Source organism: Argiope bruennichi, chromosome 10, assembly GCF_947563725.1.
Source record: "Argiope bruennichi chromosome 10, qqArgBrue1.1, whole genome shotgun sequence".
NCBI classification, from domain to species: Eukaryota; Metazoa; Arthropoda; class Arachnida; order Araneae; family Araneidae; genus Argiope; species Argiope bruennichi.
The window spans coordinates 44132646-44145675 of NC_079160.1; the positions used below are offsets into that span (position 1 = coordinate 44132646).

Here is a 13030-nt window from a genome sequence, read left to right on the forward strand (position 1 = left end):
ACAAAATAACAAATTAGAAAAAAACCACAAAGTAAAAATACAATAAAAACAATAACAATAAAAACAAAAACAGCATTAAAATTAAAATTAAAATTAAAAACGAAAAGGCCAAGACATACCATCCAACAGTGAACGAAACTTTAAACAATCGATTGTGATTTCCTGTTTTTGAAAGTTAACGGTAAATTATGTAAACAGAGGTAGGCACCCAGCGCCATCTATTGAGTGATCCAATATGCAAGTAAATTTCTATTTTTATTTAAGCCAAAAGATTAATCCCAAACCATACCTTGTTTAATTAAAAAATTGACATTACAGTAATTTCTAGGAAAATCATTTTTAATTAAATTTTTAAGGAGGATATTTGATGCTTCAATATAAGAATTTTTATTATTGCAAACCCTTTTGATCCTGTTAACTTGTGAGAAAATAAGATTTTTGAAAATTTTAGAGTTTAGATTGGAATGGTAGTTACATAGTTTTGTTATTTTAAAGTTGAAATCATCCCTTTTATCGTATATACCAACTATTGTTTTATCATTAGCAATTTCGATTTTTAAATCTAGAAAGGTAGCCTCAAGTTGATTTATATTTGTATCTTTTAGAATTAAATCTTTTGGATAGCAATTAGTAATAATATTAGTATTGTCGAAGTTAATCAAAAGTAGGTCATCAATATATCTCCACCCGTTTATTAAATTATATTTAATTATTTTTTTCTCATAGTAATGCAGGAAAATATTAGCTAAAGCACTTGAGAAAGCTGTCCCCATTGGAATGCCCTTGACTTGTTTATAAAAATTAATACCATTAAACACGTAATTTTCAGTAATATTAAAATTACATAACTCAAGCCAGTTATTTTTAGGAATGATATTTTCATTTAAATATTCGTCATATATAAAAGTGCAGACCTTTATTAATTTTTCATGAGGTAGATTAGTGTATAAATTTTCGAAATCAAAAGTATTAAGTTTATTAATGTTGTTATCTTTAAGAAAATCCAATACTTCTTTGTTACTAGAAATAATAAAGTTGTCTTCATTTTTTATTTTGTCCAGGATAATTTTTAAGTATTTAAAGAAATGTTTACCCGTATAGTAATTATAACTACCAGTGCTACAGGTTACGAATCTGAATTTTAATGGATTTTTATGAAATTTAACTGTTGGGAATAAATAAGGATAGTTAAGAGAGCAAGTCTTAGTTTTGTTTTTTTTTGCGAAAGCTAGCATTCTTTTATCTAATTCCTTTTTCCCGGTGTTCTTTAACATATAAGTTGCATTAGAGTTATATTCATTAATTAAAAGTTCTTTATAATAATATTTACAAATTAAACAGAAATTATTTGCTGATTTATCTATTACTGTAATAACAAATTTTTCTTTTAAATTTTTTATTTCATTTTTTAATGTTTTACTAAAATAAATCCCACGGTTTTTAGATCTGTCAAAATCAGTATTCAATTTTATTTTAATTTCCTTTAAAATTCTCACTTTCCATTCCCCGAAACCTTCCGCAGGCCAGTGGTATTTTCTAGATAATTTGGCAATAAAAACATCCAAATCATTACCAATAGAAATCAAAATTTTGTTATGGTTTATTTTTTCTCTTAATCTAAATTTTGTTCCTCTTCCCATCAAATCTCTTAAAGAGTTGGATTCAATAATTTTTAAATTACCTGTAATAATATGACCTTTATCAATATCTATAAAATCTTTATATTTTTCCTTGTTACAGTAACAATCTGTTTTATTTATTTTATCTAAATTTTTGCTATAGTAATTATAATTACAAATTTTTTTCTTTAAAGTTGAAGTGTAACTAAACGCTATTGATACATTAGTTTTATCTGCAAGAGGAAAAAATATATTATTATTATGTATAATTTTGGGTAATTTAAGATATTCGAAGTAAATATCCAAGAATTTAATCACACAGTATTCTTTGTAAACATTATTTTTATTATTAAAAAGTAAATCGTTTTTTCCAATGTTAAGTTTACATTTAATAAGATCTAGAATAATACATTTAGTGTACGAATTTTTAAACTCTAATTCCCCGAATTTATTATTTAAAAACCATTTCATTTTATTATTTCTAAGACCAAAAATGTATTTCCTAATTCTGTGAATGTTTTCACTATTGTGTTCCAGATTACAGTAATTTTGAAATTCCTCAAATATAATTTGAAAATTGCCTCCTTTCCCTTTACCTCTTTTAAATCTTTTAGAAAAGTTATCTTTATTTAGAAAATTTTTAAAAATGTTAAATTTGTTATAAATGCAATTATTGTTTAAATCTGCATAACCTTCCCCATTTAATTTACTATTGAGACCATAAGGAAATAAAGTTTTGATACTATGAAGTTCCTTTTTGGTTTTAGTTTAAATAGGTAATAAATTTTAGTTGCGATTTCGAAACTGTTTTGTTTCGTTTTCATTTTAGTTTCGTTTTCAAACTTTTTCTTACTTTAGATTGGTTACTCGTTCTTGCATTTGGTTGGAATTTAGCTGCAGGTGCGCTGTTCCACGAACTGCAAAATTTTTAAATAAAATATTTTTAATAGTTTTTTTTTTTTTTTGGTGGTGGTGGGGGGTTCAATAGGTTTTTTGGTGTATTGCCTAAAAAATTTAAGAATTTTCAGATCATTTTTTCTGATTTTACTTTTTCGAGAATTCCTTGTTTTTTGGCGTTTAGGAGATATATTTTCATTTTAATAAATAAATTAAACTATGCAAAAAGTTAATAACGAATTTATCATAGCGCATGGCCCGTCGCGCGCTCTACCAAGGGGCACTGTGGATAGCTTTGTGTCAGGAGCATTCACGGAGAAAAAATTACTGACACAATTGTTTTGTTTAAAAAATCTTAAAAATACAAAAAAATATAAAATTTGTGGAAACGGAAAGTGTAGGACATGTCCTTTGGCAGATAAGGAACAGATCAAAAATGAAAACTCAAAATTACAAACATTCTGTAAAAACAAAAATTTGATTTATCTCCTTAATTGTTCAGAATGTAATTTAAAATATATTGGCCAAACTAGCACCGAGCTTAATTTAAGAATTAACAATCACAGATCCGATATAAAAAACTTCATAAAAAATAGGACCACTGACTTCGAACTGGAGCATTTTCAAAACCATAACTTTAACAATATTAATATCTACATTCTAGAAGACAATATTAACGAATTAAACAAAAGATTAGATCTGGAAAACATTTATATTTGCAACCTAAAAACTTTATTTCCTTATGGTCTCAATAGTAAATTAAATGGGGAAGGTTATGCAGATTTAAACAATAATTGCATTTATAACAAATTTAACATTTTTAAAAATTTTCTAAATAAAGATAACTTTTCTAAAAGATTTAAAAGAGGTAAAGGGAAAGGAGGCAATTTTCAAATTATATTTGAGGAATTTCAAAATTACTGTAATCTGGAACACAATAGTGAAAACATTCACAGAATTAGGAAATACATTTTTGGTCTTAGAAATAATAAAATGAAATGGTTTTTAAATAATAAATTCGGGGAATTAGAGTTTAAAAATTCGTACACTAAATGTATTATTCTAGATCTTATTAAATGTAAACTTAACATTGGAAAAAACGATTTACTTTTTAATAATAAAAATAATGTTTACAAAGAATACTGTGTGATTAAATTCTTGGATATTTACTTCGAATATCTTAAATTACCCAAAATTATACATAATAATAATATATTTTTTCCTCTTGCAGATAAAACTAATGTATCAATAGCGTTTAGTTACACTTCAACTTTAAAGAAAAAAATTTGTAATTATGATTACTATAGCAAAAATTTAGATAAAATAAATAAAACAGATTGTTACTGTAACAAGGAAAAATATAAAGATTTTATAGATATTGATAAAGGTCATATTATTACAGGTAATTTAAAAATTATTGAATCCAACTCTTTAAGAGATTTGATGGGAAGAGGAACAAAATTTAGATTAAGAGAAAAAATAAACCATAACAAAATTTTGATTTCTATTGGTAATGATTTGGATGTTTTTATTGCCAAATTATCTAGAAAATACCACTGGCCTGCGGAAGGTTTCGGGGAATGGAAAGTGAGAATTTTAAAGGAAATTAAAATAAAATTGAATACTGATTTTGACAGATCTAAAAACCGTGGGATTTATTTTAGTAAAACATTAAAAAATGAAATAAAAAATTTAAAAGAAAAATTTGTTATTACAGTAATAGATAAATCAGCAAATAATTTCTGTTTAATTTGTAAATATTATTATAAAGAACTTTTAATTAATGAATATAACTCTAATGCAACTTATATGTTAAAGAACACCGGGAAAAAGGAATTAGATAAAAGAATGCTAGCTTTCGCAAAAAAAAACAAAACTAAGACTTGCTCTCTTAACTATCCTTATTTATTCCCAACAGTTAAATTTCATAAAAATCCATTAAAATTCAGATTCGTAACCTGTAGCACTGGTAGTTATAATTACTATACGGGTAAACATTTCTTTAAATACTTAAAAATTATCCTGGACAAAATAAAAAATGAAGACAACTTTATTATTTCTAGTAACAAAGAAGTATTGGATTTTCTTAAAGATAACAACATTAATAAACTTAATACTTTTGATTTCGAAAATTTATACACTAATCTACCTCATGAAAAATTAATAAAGGTCTGCACTTTTATATATGACGAATATTTAAATGAAAATATCATTCCTAAAAATAACTGGCTTGAGTTATGTAATTTTAATATTACTGAAAATTACGTGTTTAATGGTATTAATTTTTATAAACAAGTCAAGGGCATTCCAATGGGGACAGCTTTCTCAAGTGCTTTAGCTAATATTTTCCTGCATTACTATGAGAAAAAAATAATTAAATATAATTTAATAAACGGGTGGAGATATATTGATGACCTACTTTTGATTAACTTCGACAATACTAATATTATTACTAATTGCTATCCAAAAGATTTAATTCTAAAAGATACAAATATAAATCAACTTGAGGCTACCTTTCTAGATTTAAAAATCGAAATTGCTAATGATAAAACAATAGTTGGTATATACGATAAAAGGGATGATTTCAACTTTAAAATAACAAAACTATGTAACTACCATTCCAATCTAAACTCTAAAATTTTCAAAAATCTTATTTTCTCACAAGTTAACAGGATCAAAAGGGTTTGCAATAATAAAAATTCTTATATTGAAGCATCAAATATCCTCCTTAAAAATTTAATTAAAAATGATTTTCCTAGAAATTACTGTAATGTCAATTTTTTAATTAAACAAGGTATGGTTTGGGATTAATCTTTTGGCTTAAATAAAAATAGAAATTTACTTGCATATTGGATCACTCAATAGATGGCGCTGGGTGCCTACCTCTGTTTACATAATTTACCGTTAACTTTCAAAAACAGGAAATCACAATCGATTGTTTAAAGTTTCGTTCACTGTTGGATGGTATGTCTTGGCCTTTTCGTTTTTAATTTTAATTTTAATTTTAATGCTGTTTTTGTTTTTATTGTTATTGTTTTTATTGTATTTTTACTTTGTGGTTTTTTTCTAATTTGTTATTTTGTATTTCCTTTCTGTTAAAATGGTATATCTCTTGAGCATAATTTCGGGGGATTTTCGGGTCACGAGGAATCATTATTAGACTTAATGTCTGTATGTCCTCACAGAAAAAATCCCTTTATTTGAATCCCTGCCTGAGGGTGACCCTTGAAAAAGTCTTCAGGCCGGATTCTTTTTTAATCTTTTTTAATACTTTTTTAATATTTTCTAATAATTTTTTTGGTTTAATTTTTATTTGGTTTTTGTTTTTCCTATTAACTTGATTCTAATACTTTTGTATATATATATATATATATATATATATATATATATATATATATATATATATACGAACAATTTTTTTGAAATTTTAATTTAAATTTTAACTAATTAAAATGTAGGTGTTTGTCCACTATAACATCCTAAAATATGATTGCACAAAAATTAATTTTACACCATTTAAAAATTTCAAAAAATGTTTTTGTTAATGATATTAATTTAAGTCATACAAATTTTTTCTTACTTTTGGCATTTTTTAAAAAAGTTACATAATTACCAACAATAGATCATATTGTTCTCTTGAAATTCAAACCGTTTTCACTGTTTCATCTAATAATTCTTCCATTATTGAAAGCTAAAGAGTAAGCATTCTGTTTAATGACTGTATAGTTTATAAGATGAATAAAAAAGTTGTTGTTATTTCTTATGGCACTTGCATAGGCAAGCCCGCTGTTCGAAGACAGCGGATTTAGGCCTGGGGTGGAGCGCCTCTTGTTTCTATAGTAGCGCCATCTAGGGTCAACAGAACGACTTAGCTACACACACGTCACAACCCTTTCATGGGGCTGACTTCATTCATGCATTTCATTCACTCAAACACAGAGCGTAATTTAGACCTGAATCGGAGAACGATCACCCCTGATCCAGTACCCCCAGTGGTATTAAGCGGCCATCCAACGACCTGCCACCTCACGGATTTGGTCATAAATCTGACATCCAACCCACTGGGGGACCACACTCCCCCTTCGTCCGTGGTACGCCTGTAGTTTCCCGCAAAATGTCGGTAGATGGATAAACATCAAAGAACCGGAAAATTTGTTTGGGCTATGGGGGGGGGGGGGGAAGTGAGTCAAAGAAATTGAGGGTTTTGAGCGGTCGAAAGGGGAACGCGTGCCGTCTGAAGATTTCTCTGGTCGTGGGTCCGCTGCCACAGGCGGGGGTGGCACCACGAAGGAAGGGTGACAGTTTTATGACCACATCTGTGAAGATCATCCGGCCATTGGACCGCGGCTTTACTCTCGACATGAAGGACTTTGTCAGCCACCAAGCACGCGGGGAATCTTCGGCCGGCGGGGTTCGAACTCGCAACCTACGGGACGCGAATCCGACGCTCTACCAACCAGGCTATGCCTTCCTTAATAAAAAAAGGAAAAATACGATACCCCGAAATTTAGCTGAACGGGCATTACTGGTTTTGGTAACGCTGCGTTGTCATGGAAGGGTCTCTATTAAAAAGTTTCATGTAAGCAATGGTATTTACGTATTATCGCAACCAGGTTGGCGCGAATTTTGGCCACCCTGGCGCGAATTTTGGCATTCAATCTAACCAGTAAGCAAAATAATTTCTTTACGAAAAACCACGCATAACACGTAGGGTTGCCGTAAGTAGGGTCGCCAAATTTGGCGATTTATGCGAATTTTGGCGTGGTTGAGTTAATACGTAAGTACCTAAGCAATATATAAAACTATTAAAATAACATGCCTTTAGTGTCATACAATTTGGTGGAATCATGGACAAACAATTTATTAGAAATTCAATATAACCAATATTTTCAGCGAATCAGCTGGTCATTTGAGGCGTTTCGAGAAGAATAAAAGAAAAGGGAATGTTGTGCTCCAATGCTGAATAAATTAAACATAATCATATAATTAGAAACTCTGAAAAAATTGCAAAAAAGTTGCTTATTGTGATAGGGAAGTCAACCAACTAACTCTCCGACCAGCCACGAAGGCACACGGATTTAAACCACAAGGCTGAATGACCGGACAGCCGCAACAGCAACACTGGCAGGAACTTTGGTTGAGTCCTAAAGGCCATTACCGGCCACGGTACAACCCTTCCCGAAGGAAGTACGTCCCGTCATCGATGGGAGAAGTCAGATCCCCCCACCTATTTGTGTACCCTCCAGGGTGGGGAGATCCAATCACCATGCAGGAAGCATCTCATCCTCATTTCGAGGTGCCCCCCGGGGGTTATTGTGATAGGGAAATGTAAAAGGAACAGAACTGAAAAAATTGCGTGAAAAAAGGCTGAATGACCGGACAGCCGCAACAGCAACACTGGCAGAAACTGTAGTTGAGTCCTAAGGACCATCATCAGCCACGGTACAACCCTCCTCGAAGGAAGTACGTCCCGTCATCGATGGGAGGAGGCAGATCCCCACCTATTTGTGTACCCTCCAGGGTGGGAAGATCCAACCACCATGCCGGAAGTATCTCATCCTCATTTCGAGGTGCCCCCGGGGGGTTATTGTGATAGGGAAATGTAAAAGGAACAGAACTGAAAAAATTGCGTAAAACTATGGTGATAGTAGCTATTTTAACTTTTTCCATTACAGATCTAAATCATCAATTCGTTTATTAAATAGTGAGCCCTTTTTATATATTGCAAAATAGTTTATGCTCAAACATATTAAGTTCAAATATAGAATAATTTGCATTAAAAACGATAATTAATTTTCACTAAAACAAATGTTGAATTTTACTCATTCTAATTGAGGAGTAAAAATTCCACTCGTCAACTAAGAGGAGTAAACTTTTCAATAGATTTTTCGGCAAACTCGTTAAGCTTTTCATTGAAATACAATAATATTTCAAAGTATAAATCTTAGTTCATTTAACTTACAATTTAATACACTAAGCGGGTTTTTTTTGCGTGTCAATTTTGGTTTAATTCCACTGATTTTTTTTATCTATAAAATAATATTATAGATTCATGTTGGGTATGTGGTCTGCAAAGACAATGTAAGTAAAAATCCTCAAAGTAACACATATGGAATTTTCATTTTATTATCATACATAATTTGTACCGAACTTTCTTGCATTGGCTTCTATAGATACGTCGATAATGTTATTTCCTAGGAAATAATCAGTTGCCACTATATTGGCGCATTTCCACCATCTCTCTCTAAACCATTTTGTGACATATACGTTAACTTCTTGCGCCAAATTCCTCAGTCCACCGTACTTGTCCATCAGAACACCAGAGGTCGTCGGCGTCAGTTCTGCCATGGCTGACCACAAACCCCTGTGAATGAAGTTACACATGTTCCTGTTCAGGAACTCTTCCAATTCTGGTCGTGTTTCTTTGTTACCCCACAAATGAAACACACCAGGGTACAACAGGTTACTCTCTATGCCTTGTTTTGATGCATAGCCAACAAGCAATCTCTTATTGTTTTTCCACATTTCATTAAGTGGCGTAGAGTACTCGTAAGACGTGGGCATCATATAATTTCCCAGTATACTGATGACCATTTTCATAAGCTCTTTATGCCTGTCGTCTACCCAACTGTCCAAGAAACCCATATAGAAGAGATGGAAATCCATGATAACAATCTCGTTGGTGTTGTCGAGGAACCTTTTCACTTGTTGCAGAACCTCTCGGACAGAGTTGTTAGTCCTGAGGATGTTGTGGGTTATCCAGAACTTCTCTTTGCTGCCGGCCACATGCTGGAAAATGACGCGAAGGTCTAAAAATCGGTTACCATACACCAGCTGGTTAAAGACATCTTCGTCTTGGCACATTTGGTATCGGATTTTGGGAGTGTTTCGATCCGGTCTGTAATGTTCGAAGCTCCCGGCGTTGTGGGTGCCGGGAATCATGAGATCTTTCAAGGTTCTGTTGCCGATTATGTCTTTCATTTCGTACATCCAGCGTGGTCTGGCTCTGATGCAGGATTTTGCGACCAGTTTGTTAAGATTTATATATCCTGGAAAGGAATTAAAGGGTTTGAAAAAAAATGCTGAAAGATCAATATTTAATCTATAAGAAACAAAAAAAAAAATAATGGCTTTTGTATCAAAGCAATAGTTTTATTCTGCTTTTGTTAAAATAAAATTCTGTTTGAAAAAGCCATGCAAAATTGTAATTTAAAGTATGATCTTTCATGCAATGAAAATATTTCTCTTGAAAATTATGAATATTTTTGATATTTAAAGTGTCCTTTCATTTCAGCAAGAAATGTATCATATTTCTGAGCTTAGGAAGTATTATAGTTTGTGTAATGGTTATTATGGCAGCATTAGGCTTAATTTGGCGGAAACCAGATTGGTGTTATTTCATTTCTTAAGCTAATAAAAATCAAAAATATGTTTAAATAAATGGAGTTAGCTGAATACTAAAATATTCTTGTTAAAAATAATTCTCAGTATATATTTATAATAATGATTAGATTAATGAAAACAGAGAACTTTAATAATATGGAACTTTCTATTAAGACATCGTAAAGTCATAAACTCAGTTTTGAACTCTGAAATGAATGATTAAAAACTCAAGTGATTAACATGAATATTTGCAGTTAATATTCTAAGACAGCATACCAAAATATTTACACTTTTAATTTTTATTAATAATTTATATATAAATATATTCGAATGAGTGCAGACTTACTCTTTTTCAAAGTTGTAGAAGTAAAATGTACTTCAAAAAACAATATAAATATGTAGTAAATTCAATATTACTGGGGTAAGAAAATCAATCTTTCATTAATTCAGATTATTAATTACTTATCTTTCCCAATAATAAAGAAAATGTTTTCATCTGTATGTTGGCACCATACAAGATAGACTGTTTGATTTAAAGCTACCAAATTCAGCTCAGATATACTTTGGAGGTCAAAATTGTGCATTTTTTGAGTATTTTTTTTTTTTCGAAATTTTAATCAAATTTTTGGAGGTGTTTTTTTTTTTTTTTTTTTTCAACGATGTTTTACGAAAATACTGAGCAAAACATTTTTCACGCCATTTTTTTTTTATAATTTAAAAAAAATTGCTCTTTTAATGATATCAATTTAAATGTCAAGCAAATTTATGATGAATTTTGTTTCCTAATGTAGTTTTTTTTTTTTTAAATATTTCTTTTCATTATTTGAATAAAAAATTTCATTGCGGCAACGAAAATCAAATCGTTTTCATTGTTTCATCAAATATTTAATTCCATGATTTCCTTCCGTTGTCGAAAGCTGAAAGCAAGATTCTACATATTATAAATTGGAATCCGTAAATTAAATCGTATTACCGCAAAAGACAGCGAGTAATTTGAAATATATTACGCAGGAACTTAAACATTTAATGCTCTTTGACGTCAGTAGACTCGACTCCTTTAGAAATATTCAAGTATACACTAAATAGAATAGGTGTAAAACTATTATAAACTCACGTTTTTGATGTCTATCACAATTTTATGCTTAAAAATACTTTACTGATTGAATCATGAATAAATTGCACAAACGATATTTAATTTAAATTATGCCCAATCAATATTCCTAAGGAACTAACTGGCTGCCAAGGGTGATTAGTAGCATAATCAGGATTATGAACATGAACAAACAGCCTTACCAATCCAGAATCCGAGACACCCATCAGTGAGTTTATTATCGAAAAATTCGATCCTAGGGAAAGGTATTCGTGTTCTATAGTATCCATCCGGGTTATTTCTTGTGGATGCTACTTCTAATGGATCATGGCTACCTTCGGCTGGATCATGGTTGAAGAGACCTACCCAGGATGTGGGGTCTTCATTCATGCCAGGAGGGGCGTTAAACCAGTTAAGTTCCAGCAACCGCTCTGTGATGATGCCTTCCACATTGTGCGAGGCCAGAGAGTTAACGGTCAACAGAACTCTTGGACTTGATGCTTTGTCTTCTACATCTGATCAAAAATAGGAAACAGAACACCCTCTTTAAAAAAATTAATAACAAAAATGAGAAAATTAGCATTATATTACAATATTTTTTTCATTTGATATATAGTGAAGCATAAGGGAGGTTTTAGAGAAAGTTTCTTCACAATTAACTAATCAATTTTTTTATTAATCTGGAGCGGTTACATAACTCGACTGCCTTCTCTTTTGATACAACAGATGGCGTTACCTTATTAACATCAAAGTATATTTCCCATGATCCTTTTTGGGGGTCATTATTAGATTCTATTCTTAGTGAGTGTCGTGTATTTTCGTGTTCGTGTTTGTTTTGACTTGTGAAATGTGGAACTTAGAAAATAGTTAAATAATTGTTCCTGAGATTCATCTATTATTTTTATCTACCTCATAATGAAGTTATAAAAAGTCTCACCCCTCTACAAATTAAATAAAAATTGAAAATCCTTTCATCCTTAACAATAGCATGCTTATTGAATAGGATAAAATAGTTTCATTTTTCTTCGTACAATCAATGCGAGTTATTCATAAAAATGAAAACTTTTAATATTTTTCAAAAGTTATATCCGGGTTCCTTTAAGACGTCCTAAATTTTGTCTATAAAGTATTTTTAGCTTCAAATGTTAACTAAAATCTCAATACGAATTCTGAAATATACTTTGAAGCACGTTAAACTTAGAACGAACAGAAGTTTTTTTTAAATTTCTAATTCTACTGTTTTTGAAATCAGAAATATTAATAAATTAAAGTAAGTAACAACCAACAACAGAAAACAGAGCAGAGCAAACTTTCGTTTTTCCCTTCTAAACATTTGAGCATTTTTCAACAACACGTTCCATTTCTATTCTTTTTGCAAGCCGTAAAATTTAACAGTATGATCGAAATACCTGAAAGAAAAGATAATATTTACCTATTCTTTGAGATGTAACCCAACATCTGGCGCCAGTAGCTGTGAGATAGATGACCACAGTCCAAGTGATCAGTGTGATCGTCAACTTGTGCAGTTGCAGCATTCCTCTGGGTCCCGGACTTCTGTAGAAAAACAATAGTACTCTAAAAACTGCAACAACATATCAAAAACTGCTTCAATGTCTGTACACAGTATCGATGTTTAAAAAATGACCTTATCATCAATGTATCCTTATCTTCAATGACCTTATCATCTTATCATGAAATAAATCACATTTTCTGATGGTAAATAATTTTAAATTCATGCTTCCCGAAGTCTTAAAGAAATTCATTTATATGATTTTAATAAATTTAATTTATATAATTTGAAGAAAAAATAAGCTGATAAAAAAAGTGGAATTTCAAACATTTGAAATTTAAAAAAAAAATGGAATTTTTGGAAAATAAACTTAATAAAAGGAAAAAAAGAAAAAAAATGTACAAGTTATCTAAAAGTCTGAAATATTATCTTTCCAAAAATTACGTTCGAAATAAATCAATTTTAATAATTTTGCTTTTAATGTAGTTATAACAAAGAAATACAAGGTAATTTAAATGCTATTTTAGATGG

At 30.4% G+C, this 13030-nt stretch overlaps 1 protein-coding gene across 4 annotated transcripts in view; it reads right to left on the reverse strand.

The window, feature by feature from the left end:
• Window positions 1-8617: 8617 nt before the first annotated feature.
• Window positions 8618-13030, reverse strand: part of LOC129988363 (PI-PLC X domain-containing protein 1-like) — a 32690-nt gene continuing 28277 nt past the window's right edge. For all 4 annotated transcript variants that reach the window (XM_056096569.1, XM_056096571.1, XM_056096570.1 and 1 more), the window contains exons 2-4: window positions 12422-12543; window positions 11193-11504; window positions 8618-9565 (exon numbers count right to left, since the gene is read on the reverse strand). In XM_056096569.1, the coding sequence (XP_055952544.1) occupies window positions 8646-9565; window positions 11193-11504; window positions 12422-12524 (1335 nt within the window). In that variant the 5' untranslated portion in view covers window positions 12525-12543 and the 3' untranslated portion in view covers window positions 8618-8645. The remainder of the gene's footprint in view (window positions 9566-11192; window positions 11505-12421; window positions 12544-13030) is intronic.